Source organism: Peromyscus eremicus, chromosome 22 (assembly GCF_949786415.1).
Source record: "Peromyscus eremicus chromosome 22, PerEre_H2_v1, whole genome shotgun sequence".
In the NCBI taxonomy this organism is placed as follows: Eukaryota; Metazoa; Chordata; class Mammalia; order Rodentia; family Cricetidae; genus Peromyscus; species Peromyscus eremicus.
The window spans coordinates 3,957,681-3,971,350 of record NC_081437.1 but is presented as its reverse complement, the minus strand read 5'-3'; the positions used below and the strand labels follow the sequence as shown (position 1 = coordinate 3,971,350).

The 13,670-nt window shown below is 38.6% G+C and overlaps 1 protein-coding gene across 1 annotated transcript in view; it reads right to left on the bottom strand.

The window, feature by feature from the left end:
- The window catches only part of LOC131897733 (neurexin-1), a 164,952-nt gene that overhangs the window by 30,134 nt on the left and 121,148 nt on the right, over nt 1-13,670 (bottom strand). Inside the window, exons 10-11 of the mRNA XM_059248723.1 lie at nt 3,838-4,219; nt 2,627-2,817 (exon numbers count right to left, since the gene is read on the bottom strand). Of these exons, the coding sequence (XP_059104706.1) occupies nt 2,627-2,817; nt 3,838-4,219 (573 nt within the window). The remainder of the gene's footprint in view (nt 1-2,626; nt 2,818-3,837; nt 4,220-13,670) is intronic.

The following is a 13,670-nucleotide window of genomic DNA, read 5'->3' as shown; positions in this document are numbered from 1 at the left end:
TAAGTAAGAATGCTTCATACACATGCATGAGATGTGCAGTACCCAAAGTCCACACAAAAGCCTTCCCGTCCATGCATGTGCCTGCTACCCAATGCGGAGAAAGACAGGGGCAAAACAGGAATATGGCTGGGGCTCCCCGGCTCAGTGAGAGACTCTGGCTCAAAGGAATATGGTAGAGAGTGATAGGGCAAGACATCCAAGATCCTTCTCCAGGGTCCACACCGGCACCCATTCACTACACAAAGCACAGGTGTGTGCCTGTACACACACACACACACACACACACACACACACACACACACACTCTCAAACAAACACACAAAACTAATTATTCATCTGGGAGATTAACCTCTAACTTTAACTGAGTTTTCGTTGTTCTTGTTTTTGTTTGGTTTTGGTTTTGTTTTGAGATAGAGTTTCTCTGTGTCCAACAGCCTTGGCTGTCCTGTAGACCAGGCTGGCCTCAAACTCAAAGAGATGTGCCTGCCCTGCCTCCTAAGTGCTGGGATTAAAGGTGTGCGCCACACCGCCTGGCAAGTTTTGGCTTTTTAAAACATGACAACAAAGGGAGCTCCAGGACAGCTAGGGCTGTTACACAGAGAACCCCTGTCTCAGAAAATCAAAACCCAGATCAAACCAATCCAAGCCAAAACACCATGTATTTAGTCAAGAGTACCAGACTTAATGTCTGAATTTGTCCACTCTCCATGTAATTCATGGTTTTAGTATTTTTTTATTATGGGATGTGCTTTTCTTAAAATCAGTATTAAAAAGCAGTCCGTGTTTCAAGAAAATGTTTCTAAGATTTGCAAAGCTACCTTTATGGCACGCACCCCCCATCAGAAGGAACCCCACTACAACCTCCTAGTAGCTCGCATCCATTTTAATGGATAAGAAGCAAATATTTGTTTTTAAGAGATGGTGCCCCGAGCATGTGAAGAGACACAGCCAACTGGATTTCATCGCTCACCACCTAGGGCTGTGAGTATTGAATGCTTCCAGTAGTGGTGAAACATATGCTTCTAGTCATTTGAATTTCAGACATGGCCTCTGAGGTCTCTGGTACCAGGCACATATGCACCCTGTGATCTCTCTGACATAAGCAAGGCACTGTTTTATTCAGCTGTGGCTGGCCTGGCCAGTGTCCTTCACAATCCCCCTCTTCCCTTGAAGATGACCACCCAGAGATTCCACCATGCACACTGGGGGCAGGCACCCTCTACATAGAAACCAGACACTCCGGTCACTTTTATCACAGAGAAGACAGAGGAGCAGCAGAACCTGGGAAGCTGCACTTCTTTGAATTTCCTGTCAGGTTTCAGCTAAGCTATTAGATTTGAAGCAAATGAGAGACCTTTGAAGTTAAGAAGGGAGACAACCACTGTCCCATATTTTATGAATGACAAATGAGGAACTGGCATTGTAAATATGTTCTACAATTACACAAAAGGAAGCATTTTCTTCTTTCACTTTGTTTAGAAGTTGCATTTTTTTTTCTCTAGAAGAACTTCGGTTGCATTGCCCCCTTTCTGGTCCTGTAACTCTCCAATGTGGTTACTTCCTGAATCCAAGGAAGAGATCCCATCATTATACATGAGCAGCCTTTTAAAGCAAAATATGTCTGAATGATATCTGAGGGGCTTTGCCATGCATCAGGACAGAGCAGGGGGGAGACAGGGGGATGTGCTGAGCTCTGGGTTTACTCTCTGCTCCTCCAGGAGCTGTCCTATCCCTGGTTGAGACATTCAAGCCCCAGCTCTCTGATACTCAGAGTAAAAGGCTACTGGAACCTTGTCCAATGCTTCTTGTCCTGATCATTATGATGGGGTATGTGGCTATGGTTCTCAGTGAATCACAAAGACCCATTCAAATAGGATCTAATATTATTTTCTCCTATTTTTAGCATATCTTCTAAGCATTTGAAAAATTAAGTCTCAATAAAGCAAGAAAATGTCAGCTAAGACTTTCTCAACAGCTCATTAAAGCAGCATTCCCGTGTGTGTGTGTGTGTGTGTGTGTGTGTGTGTGTGTGTGTGTGTGTGTGAGAGAGAGAGAGAGAGAGAGAGAGATAAAGAGAGAGAGATGATAGATAGATAGATAGATAGATAGATAGATAGATAGATAGATAGTGTCTGTGTATTCTGTGTATGCCAGGGAGGTGGTAAAGAAAGTAAAACACACTGCTGATTACAAAGCATAAGCCAGGCTCATGCTGTTGGTAGAAGAGTCTGAAAGCATCTAGGAAACTAAAGGGGGAAAAACTAAAGAGAAGCTCAATATACATCTGGTTCCATTAACCCCACATTGACAGAAAACTGCCGGGACTGAAGACTTCCAGGTGTCTACCTTCCTTGACAATATCAAGATTATGAGCACATTTCCCCCATTCTTTAAATTTTAATCATGCATGCATTTTTAGGTGTTGCATTTTTGAACTGTTATTAAAAATACATATGTTCGTGACACATTAAAGGGAGAAGAGAGACTTGTGTGTTGTATTATTAATCATGTGCAAAAAATGAAGTTCTTGTCAGCCTTTGCAGAAGGCCTGAGCCTGTACCCTGAGCAAAGGGTGTTTTTCCCCTCGTGTATGGATGCTGTACACTGTGACTTAGCCAGTACTTACTCTTGAGGTCTAAGTTTCTGGCTCCTGCAGTAATTTGCGTTGTGATTTTCGTGTCAATTTTTACAGTGTGGAGATTGCTGGTGTCCCTTGAAATCATCACATTGTGCCACTGATTGTCATTGAGTGGTTTATTTGAGCTCCCTTTGATGAGGTTAGCACCATTTCCCAAGTCAAACACATAATGTAGGTACCTAGAAAGAAAATGAAAGAGAGTCATTGCTTTCTGAATGAGCCATGATGGTAAACAAGACATTATAAATGGACACTTTTAGGTGCAGTCATCCTTCTAGAATCTTGAGATGGAGTTGCCTGGATGTGAAACTAAGAGGAGAAAATATCATCTTTTGTTATGAATTCCCCGTTTCTATCACCCTCTCATTTGGTCAATCACACAGACAGCAATTCTTCCTATGGGAGACACGGTCTCTTGTGTCAACACGGTGTTCTAATACACACTTCCTGTTCTATTTGACTTTCTGTTCTACCAAGACCCTGACAATGTGCACACGATCATCCCAGGAAACTGCTTATCATGTTTTTCTGTTGAACTTTCATATTCACCTGGACTCAGTCATGCTATATGTTGGTATGTATATGTGGTTCAAGGTTAGGAGAAATCTAAGGATGGCAAGGGAAACATACATGTTTTTATGTATGTTATGTGTGTTGCCTGGTGTATTAACTAGTCTATAGTGAATGTATAATAATATTCACCGAGGAGAGGAATAAATGTCCAAATTGATGAAAATGTGTCCATTTGTCATCACATTATCAAAACGTTTCATTAATACATTCTTTCTGAACTATTCATCACAGAACTAAGCTTGAATTAATTAGAATTTCATTAAATAACTAATCTGATAAGCTGAATTAGCTATTTAACTTAGCACAGAGTGGCCTATAAAACTTGTCTGGAATTGCACTGTCAAAACTCAGGAAATACACATTTGGAGTATAAGAGTCATAGGAGACCTACCATGAACGACTGATCTGTACTTACAAGTATTCTTTGTACATACAAGTAACTGCATTGTTTTAGACTCACAGAAGATGCCTAACAAAGGTTTTGAACAAATGAGACATTTGTCTTCCCCCTTCTGCCTACTACCATATTAAGTCCACACATTGTGTTTCATGTAGACTTTTGGATATTAAAGTTCACCTTTGCACAGTTATTTTTCCCTCTTTTCATCGAACTGACATGTACGTACCCTTTAACTAATTCAACCACAATAAAGTCATTTCCATCCCCACTGTTATATAGGATTAGTCCATCTAGGGATGTGGTCTTGAACTGGAAAAAGAGATGCATAGACGTGTAGGCTTGCAATGTAGCTAAGGCAACATAGCTCGATTTGGTTTTGAAGGTGACGGGATCGGCAATGATGTTCCTGAAGCCAAATCTGGCATTGAGCTCACAGTAATCTATATCGCCATTTTTGCACAAGTCGATGTACGCCATCCCATTAAATGTTAGGCTTTGCAGGTGTCCAATGAAGTTGGAGGGGACAGAAGAAAGATACCGTCGTTCTGTGATGATGCCAGTCTCTATGTTATGAAACTCCAGCCTTGTGTGGTCGCCTGCCATTTGGCCTAAAAGAAAAGATAATACATTGGTATATTGTGCATCTAAAAGACACTTCCAGATTTCCATAAGACACTGCAGATTTACATAGTAATAGCATATGTTTAAAATATAAAAAGCAGATAACTTCCTTGCTAGGTATAGCTTGTAGCAAGAATATCTAATTCCCATGTAACTTTTAGCTATAATAAAAATTCTCCTCATGCTTGGGTGTGGTGGTGTTCTGTCATCTCAGGACTTACAGGGTTAAGGGAAGAGGATTATGATTTAGAGGACAGCTTGACCTACATACTGAGTTCTGGGCTAGCCTGAGCTACATCGAAAAACTGTCTTGATATAAACAATAAATCCTCATTAACATGTCTTCAATTTCATAAAAAGTAAAAAAAAAAAAGGAAGGAATAGGAAGAGGAGAGAAGGAGGGAAGGAAGGGTTAGGGATAGCGACTTATCTAAACGACTGCACATACATTAGCCATCCACACAGCTTACCTTTGTAGTTATGTAATATTTTTCTTTATTTTCTTCCAGAAAAAAACTTATTATATATTGTTCTATATGCTGTACAAATAGGAAAGAGCTATTGAAAGTCTTTGTAATAATGAACAGTTAAAATGTGTTTGAAAGACCAGACAGTGGTGGCACACACCTTTAATCCCAGTACTCGGGAGGCAGGGCCAGGTGGATCTCTGTGAGTTCGAGGCCAGCCTGCTCTACAGAGCGAGCTCCAGGACAGGCCCCAAAGCTACACAGAGAAACCCTGTCTTGAAAACAACAACAACAATGTGTTTGAAAATAAAAATAGTCTTTGTACTATACACAAGGAGTGAATACCCAGATTCACTCCTTGCAGTAGTCTCACCCCTTGAAGTAGTCCCCCAATTACTCTAGAGATTATCTCTGGACCTATACTATGTTCCCCACATTCTTCATCTTACATAATCATTTAAGTGCAATGCATTAATTCAGTGCACTCACTCTCAGTTCTGAGGAGAATACAAGTGTTGTGAGTCTACACAACCACGGGAAACCATCTCAAACATCCTAGTGAGATGTGTCCTTATAGCTTTAGTCAGTGACTATTCCACACAGCCCCACCTCTTCCGGCCTTGCCACATTTCTGTGTCGACCCCATTCAAACTAATCCCATATTACCTTTAGAGTAGTGACTCTATCTTCCTGTAACTTTGAAATTAAATAGGAAGATAAGAACATGGTTTCTAAGTTGCAAAGCACAGTATCCATGAGAGTTAATCCTCACTTCTGGCTCATTCCCAGCCTCTTATTCTCAACTAAATTGTATGCCTCATTTTCTGCTGCAACACAAAAAGGTCACTTAAACTGCAATCAAGTTTTTCCAACCAAGTTCTTGCCTAGTTTCCCTATCCAATTTGGCATAATTGGAAAATTTATTAAGCTCATCCTATGCTATCATCCATGATATTATTGAAAACATTAATTAGGGCCAATCTCAGAATCAGCCCCTGAGAAAACTCACTGAACCATTTTTCTAGGCATAATGAATATTGAAACTACCTATGTGGGCTCCCACCAACACTCTGAGAAGCTTCCATTTGGTTAATAAAAACAGCAAAGATGCTGGATAGTATCATAAAACACTGCTGTACATAAAATATAAAAGGTATATTTGATTATATAAGACAAAATATTTATGTTATCAATTGACTTTAATGGCTATAAATTCATTATTACAAAAGAAGTCCCCTGAATTGTGCTCTGGTTAATTTTTACTCTCTAAGAATCCTCATTTCTCTAAGATGGCTTTTCAGTTATCTTTCTTTCATTTTCTTTTCAGTCATTGGTTTGATTTGGTTTCTACTCTACATATTGAAAAGTGAATCTGCACTTTCCTGACGGTGGCTATCTCTCCAGCCACACACTACGAAGCCTCTGGTTATGTTACTGAAGTAAAGTACTATTATCATCTTAGCAATTCCGGTTTTTCATATAACATCATTTTGCTTTCTCTCTTCAGTTTTTGTTCAATGACCTCAATACTGCTCTGTGGGAGTTCTAACTCTTCCGTAACAACAAAAATCAATCTTTAATAATGTGCAAGCTTAAAGCTCTAGAGACATCAGCAGCACTGAATTAATAAGCTATATAGAATAGGGAATATGAAAAGACTATGAAAATCACTGAGGCTTCAATATTGATGATGTTGACATTTACTAATATTTTTCAGTATTAAAAAATTTGAATCTTGTTAATTTACCCAAATTCTAATTTTTTTATGCTTCTTGTTAAAAGTTCTTTTGGCAAAAACAAAAAAAAATGAGAAAAATATACAGAACAAAATGTATTTCTAATTTGTGAAATTAATATCTTATGTTGCTAAGAACTTGGAAGCTACAAAGAAGGAAAGGGCATTTAGTTCAGAAAGATGGAGAAGTTCAGTGAAAAAATGTTTCTTCTGAAAATGATGTTATGGACATTATATTATAAGGAGGTAGTGACAGTGTGGAAGCAACCATGTTACAAGCGAATACATGGTCTAAGTTCAAAGGACCCCGAAGTTGGATAGGCAGTACTGAGAGACACATTCATTCTAAGGGAGGTCAACTACAGCAATCACCCACGGACAACACACTGGCTGATGCTGGCTTTAAAGGTATTTCCACTCAGAATTCGTGTTCAGTCTTCATCAGTAATACACCCACGGTTGTATATGCACCAGTGTTGAATAAGAAGAAAACAACACAAACTTCAATGAATTATTTTCTATAGCTTTTATAGAAAAAGTTTTTATGTTTATATAATGTTTAAAAAATTCCTAATTTCCAGAGATTGAGTGAGTGGATTTAGAATCAGTAAATCAGAGTGGGGGTCTTCAGCTTTCTCAGATTCTCAAGATGGAACAAAAGCCTCAGAATGTTTCCTGGATGTTTTGCTGCTGTAAAAGTCTTGGTATGTGTGGTGAATTTTCCATTAAAATTTTCATTTTTACCTTGCTCTGAGTTGTGTTAGTTTTCTGCATAGAATAACCACAACAGAACAAATGAAAGAACACCAAGTCAGCTCGGTGGTGGTGGCAAAGGCTGCCAGGTTTCTGTGAGTTAGAGGACAGCCTGGTTTAAAAACACTAAGACTTTTGTGCTTTTGATAATTCACTTAAGAGTTACTGCACAGTCAGTACATATCTGAAGTGCTATGTGCGGGAGTGAAAGACGTGCTGAGGGTATGCATACCTCCCTGTTCTCAGAAAATCCATAGTCTATTGGGGGAATGGCATATTAGAATGTGTGAGCACCCAATTAAATGTATGAGAACAAAACTCTGAGACATGCTATGAATTTTATGACTGGGACACTGTATTGGTAAATACAGACTAGGATAAAATTTAAGCTGAAATTTGAAGAATTTTAAAAAGAAAGTCATATTACATTCTGTAGAAGATGAATCAAGGGGTGGAGTCCATGAAAGGAGACAGATGAATGTAGTCTTTAGGTACTGAATGAGTTAAAAACATGAGCAAGTGGAGTTGGTGGTTCATATAAAATTCGAAGGGTATTAAGGGCCATGTCATCCTAACTGATTATCAGCTAGGTAAGAGGGGTTTTAAATAAGCAGAAGACATGAAGAGAGAGAGAATGTGTGTGTGTGTGTGTTCATGCGTGTGTTTGTGAGTGTGTTTGTGTGTGCGTGTGTGCGTGCATGCGATGCACAGGTGCATGAACACTTATCCTTTTGTGGCTACAATAAACTAGGGGGGTTTTCACAAGCATAAAGTAGCAGAATTTGGACAGTTTTATAGATACATACAATTCACAGGATTTACTAGTGATGTGGGAATGATGTCAAGAAGGAACATGATGAGGCTTCTTTCACATGTTTGAGTAAGGGCATACATGGCAAACTCATGTTCAGTGAGGGCAAATAGCAACACACACACATAGCACACAATCACAGAATACTTATAAGAAGTAATTAAATGAAACCTACCGACTCTCAATTAAGGGATACCCTGAAGTTTGTGCAACCCCTTTCTACCTAAGCCCTAGAGACTCTCCCTTCTTGGGTCTCCTTACCTGCATCTCTGTCGTCATGGCTAAGACGAGGTGCAGACATTCCCAAGAACAACCTGAGTATATACTTTCCATGTTCAACAAAGAGTGAGTAGAACTACTATGCCTTTAGTAGGTTTAAAATGCAGGGTCTTGTGTGTAGGGTCTCTAGTGCTTTATTCTTTAAAGTTCTTCCTGTTTAGAATATACTGTTTAATAAAAGTCCCTATTACTTTTCTTATTCATGTTGGCTTCAAGTGGCCACTAGAGTCTTTAAAACCACAGCATTTTGTGCTTAATCGTCAGTCCTAAATACTCAGTGCTGCATTTGAAAATCTTTTTAGACTATGTAAATCAAGGCTGAATTCTTACTATGGTCAAGTGCTGGGTTCTTGAGCTCTTCAATAACAACAATAATGACAAAAAAGAATAAAGGCTGGAAGGAAGAAGAAAAGATACAAATAATCCAAATTATTTATTGACTACAGTGATAAATTCTCAAAGTATTTTAGATGAACTATCAGATTGAACAAATAAAATGGTAGCTAGGATTCTCAGCTTAAAGGAAAATGAATGGGCATACAGAATGAGGAAAATCAGGAGACAATGCTGTAGGCATAGAGATAGCAGTGTGAATTCATGGTTTCTAAAAACATGTCTATGTGTATGTTTGTATGGATATACAATTAATATGTATGCATGCATCTATATTTATGAATATGTGTGTATAGATACATGTGTCTGTAGATATTTCCAATCTGTACCTGCTGAGAAGATCATAACACAAGGACAGCTAATAACACTGAGCACATTTTACCATACAACCCCTATACATAAGGCTTGGGAACATTGCAGAAGCGGGTAAGGGGATTAAAAGACCTGTGAACCAGGAAGTCATCTATGAAGTTGTGTCTTCTAGATAGAACATGGAAGCTGCAGCCATGAAATCACAACAATATGGCTGGCTAGACAAGACTTGAACAATGATAGCAGTTGAAATACCAATGTAGATGCTGAAGCTCTCAATGGGGTCCCACCACTAGGTGAAGAGCTACAGACAATTAACAACTGCTTAGAGAAAATTAGTCTTCCCCAGGGATAAGCCCCTAACTGGTAATCCAATACCAAGTGGTTAACTCTAAAAACATATTCATATAAACAATGCTAAATGAACTCGGTAAATTGCATTTATATGTTTATACATATATATGTGTGATATCCACGTATGTATGTATCATTCATACACACATATATATGTAAACATCACTATATATGCATACATTATGTATATATCTATATATCACAATAATAAAGAAAAAGAGGGCATACATTTTTGGGATGTGGGAACCATAGGAGGTGTTGGAGGAAGAAGGGGGAAATTATGTTATTTATATTTTAATTTAAAGTAAAACTTAAAAAGTTATTCCTCACTAAATATAAATTAAACAAATAATTCTGCTGAAGGATATAAGCAGATAAAAGTGGTGCCTGAATATCGTGTTCTGAAAGAAAATGTTAGAAAAGAACTAAAACAAACAAATAAAACTGGGTAGAGGCTTGTTACAAGATTGTAGAGATCAACTCGATAGTAATCTGTAATAACTGGAGCATAAATTTTTTTTTTTGTTTTTTCGAGACAGGGTTTCTCTGTGTAGCTTTGTGCTTTTCCTGGAGCTAGCTCTGTAGATCAGGCTGCCCTTGAACTCACAGAGATCTGCCTGGCTCTGTCTTCCGAGTGCTGGGATTAATAGCATGTGCCACTACCGCCCGGCTCGAGCATAAAATTATTTAAGATGAGAAATTAGAAATTACTGTAAAATATAGAAACTTGTGAATGCAGATCAATCAAAGAGAAAAGAGAAAGAGAAAGAAAATCAATGAACTACAAGGCAGAGACATGAGGCAAATGCTGTGAGCCGTAGAATGCTCAATGTTGAGTACTAATGTTCAGGAATGCTGGGTGCTGAAATTAATTACTTTGTAACTACTTTAGTTGACTGAAACAGGCAAATACCTTTATCAACTGATGAATTATGTGAAAACACTTAATAAAGCACAAGGTACGTACAAGGCTTTGTTTGATATGCCTCTCCACAGATGATTTATTAATTGCAAGAAAGAAAATATAGTAATTAAATAGTGAAGAAACTGAATGACATATCCACCCACCCCAACTCCTGCCTCCACATAGGATTCCACAAGGAGGTTGTGGTGTCAGCGTGTACTATTTCCTTCAAGAATGTGGACAAGGAATTGTGAAGACACATTCATCAAAAACAAAACAAATTCCTGCATCAACATTATGTATGAAGAGAAATAATGAAAGTCATATTCTCACATCTATAACTTCACAACGGAAACATGTGGATGGAAGCCTCAGTGGACACTGACAGCTTCATAGAGTTCCCAGTCCTAGACTGAGTTAGCTGACACAATTATGATGGTATTGCTGCAAACGTGTGGGAATCGACAACTTTTACTTTGTTGTGTAAGGGGGAATTCTACTTTTAGAAAATATATGTTGAAGAATCCAGGGATTAAAAGGTCACTCTGAATTATCACTTTCCCTCAGCTATTTAAGGGGAAAAACTAAAAGTGAGACAAGAGTCAAGAAGTGAAAATGTCAAAGCAAATGAGGAAAAACTGCTTCAGCAGTGGCCACAGACAGGTACCTGGGACATTATTTTTATATATGGAATTTTGTGTACACTTAAAATCGTCTTAAAATAAAATTTATGTGAAAAAATTCATAATAGCTTGATTCCATGCCTGAATCCACTGTCGTTCCGGGGTGAGTACCTGCCATCTTGAATCATCTTTTACATCATCACAGGAGTAATTTTTCTCAAATCAGACTAAAGGCAGTGGTTTCTGGTTGCCTGGAGACCATGAGAAATAACTTCCCCATCCATGTAAAATGCCAGTCTGAAAATAAATATTTTAGGCATTTTGTTTGTTTTTGTTGTTGTTGTTGTTTTGAGACAGTTATGGTCCTCTATATGGTCCTGGCTGTTCTAGAACTTACTATGTAGGGCACTGGCCTGGAACTCACAGAGAATTCTCCTGCCTCCTCATCTAAAGTGCTGGGATTAAAGGTGTGTGCCACCACACCCAACCTCAAATATTTTCACTGTATCTCTGAAACCAAGTCTTCTACACTCCAATCTTAAGGCTTGTTTATGACAGCCATTTCTCACATCATAAACTGCTCTGTATCTTCAGCTAACAGCTCCATTTTATAGGTAAGTACATAGGCATGTGTACATCTGTATGTGTGTGATCTTATAATGTGATGCTGTATCTGGTTAAGTAGTTATTATAGAGCCATATATTTATTATCATATTATGGAATACAATGGAACAAAACCAATCTAAGGAAGAAAAGAAAATGAAAAACAATCTTGCACACTCTTTCTCAACTCTTACAACAATTTCAGTGAAACATAATCTACTTCTCTTTGGGCCCCAGTCATGCCATCTTTAAAAGGAGAAAGCATGTGTCCTATTTGTGAAAGACATTCAGACAAAACAATGCTCTGCTGTGATTTTTGCATGTATTGCCCCTGACTGCTAAAACTCAAGGCCATGGCTTTAAGCACTGCTTAGGAGACTGAAGTGACAGACACAGACCCTGTATGGGTCTGAGCTAGGTCCTCTGCATATACCTTACGGCTCTCTAAGTTGGTGTTCTTGTGAGACTCCCAACAATGGGAGTCAGGGGTGTCTCTGACTCTTTTACTTGTGCTTGGGACCCTTTTCCTCCTACTGGATTGTCTTGCCCAGTCTTGATATGATGGTTTGTGCCTGGTCTTACTGTAACTTGTTAAGCCATATTCGGTGGATACTCCTGGGAGGTCTGCTTTATTATTATTATTATTATTATTATTATTATTATTACTAGGAAAACAGAGGAGGAGTCAATTTGGGGGAGAGGAGAGGTGGAGGGCAGGGCTGAGAGGAGTGGAGGGACAAGAAACTGCTGTAGGGATGTGATAAATGAGAGAATAGAAGTTAATAAACAAATAAGCCCTGCTTAGTCCCTCTGTCTGGATAGCACCCAGTTGCTTTAGCAACTAATGCTAATCTTCAAGAATAATTTCTTTCTCTTCCAATAATTGCCCTTAATTAAAACTAGCTGACCTGCAGCACTCTCCTGACCACCTGATCTTAGTTTCAGAGCCTTCTTGTGAATGACAATTGTCTTACAATTATGCCATTCTATGTGGTTTGTTGTTGTTGTTTGTTTTGTTTCTTAATATTCATTGATTTATTTTATTTTTCTTTTATTAAAATGGATTCATTTCTCACATAATACACCCTGATTAAGGTTTCCACCTCCTCTATTGCTCCCAGTTTCTCTGCACCTCCCCTCCCATTGGGATCCACTCCCTTTCTGTCTCTCACTAAAAAAGAACAGGCTTCTGAAGGATAATAGTAACAAAATAAAAAATAGTAAGTTAAAACAAAAACTATCGCCGGGCGGTGGTGGCGCACGCCTTTAATCCCAGCACTCGGGAGGCAGAGCCAGGTGGATCTCTGTGAGTTTGAGGCCAGCCTGGACTACCAAGTGAATTCCAGGAAAGGCGCAAAACTACACAGAGAAACTCTGTCTCGAAAAACCAAAAAAAAAAAAAAAACCTATCATATTGTAGTTGGACGAATAAACAAATAGGAGAAGAGCCCTAGAAAAGGCACAAGAGGTTTCTAAACAGTGATCCATGTGTCAGATGCATTAGCGCCGCCTGCAGACATATTAAGGGAAATGCAAGCTGGGCTTCTCTCTACATTGCCTCCTACATGAGCATGCAGGAAGAGTCTCCTTTTGAGGCTCTTCCTGCAAAGTCCAACACATAGGAAAAAAAAATTTTGCTTCCACAAAGAGCCAATGAGATCTAGGATAATGACAGATCTATGAACTTGTGGTTCACTTTCCTTTATCTACAGAATGGTTCCTTCAAGAATTATAACCCTACACATATCATATCACATGTTTCTCTTTACTCAGCCAGGGAAGCCCTTTGGAACTTAATTTGAAAGGAACACGTCTCTCCCGTGCACCAAGACCATTCTATGCTTTGTGCTAACATAATTACATCAAGAGCTTTCTTACAAAAAAAAAGGAGCTGATAGAGTAGGAGTGAGCTGGTTCTCAAGGATGAGGCATTCTGACTTCTCTTCCATTGGTTTCCCTAAGTGTCTAAGGCAGAGTGTTATACAGCTCACCTCCTTGGGCTATGACTGTAAATCTGGAATAGACCTTGACATCTTGAATGTGAGGATTTAATCAACAAACTAAATGATGTAGGATAGCCTAAAGAAAGTAAATAAGTAAAAGTACACCTACATATCAGTATATTTATAAACATGTTTTGAAGTGAAAACATAGAATTTTCTACTGCTCATCAACAAAACGCATAAGAAATAAAGAGAGTGAA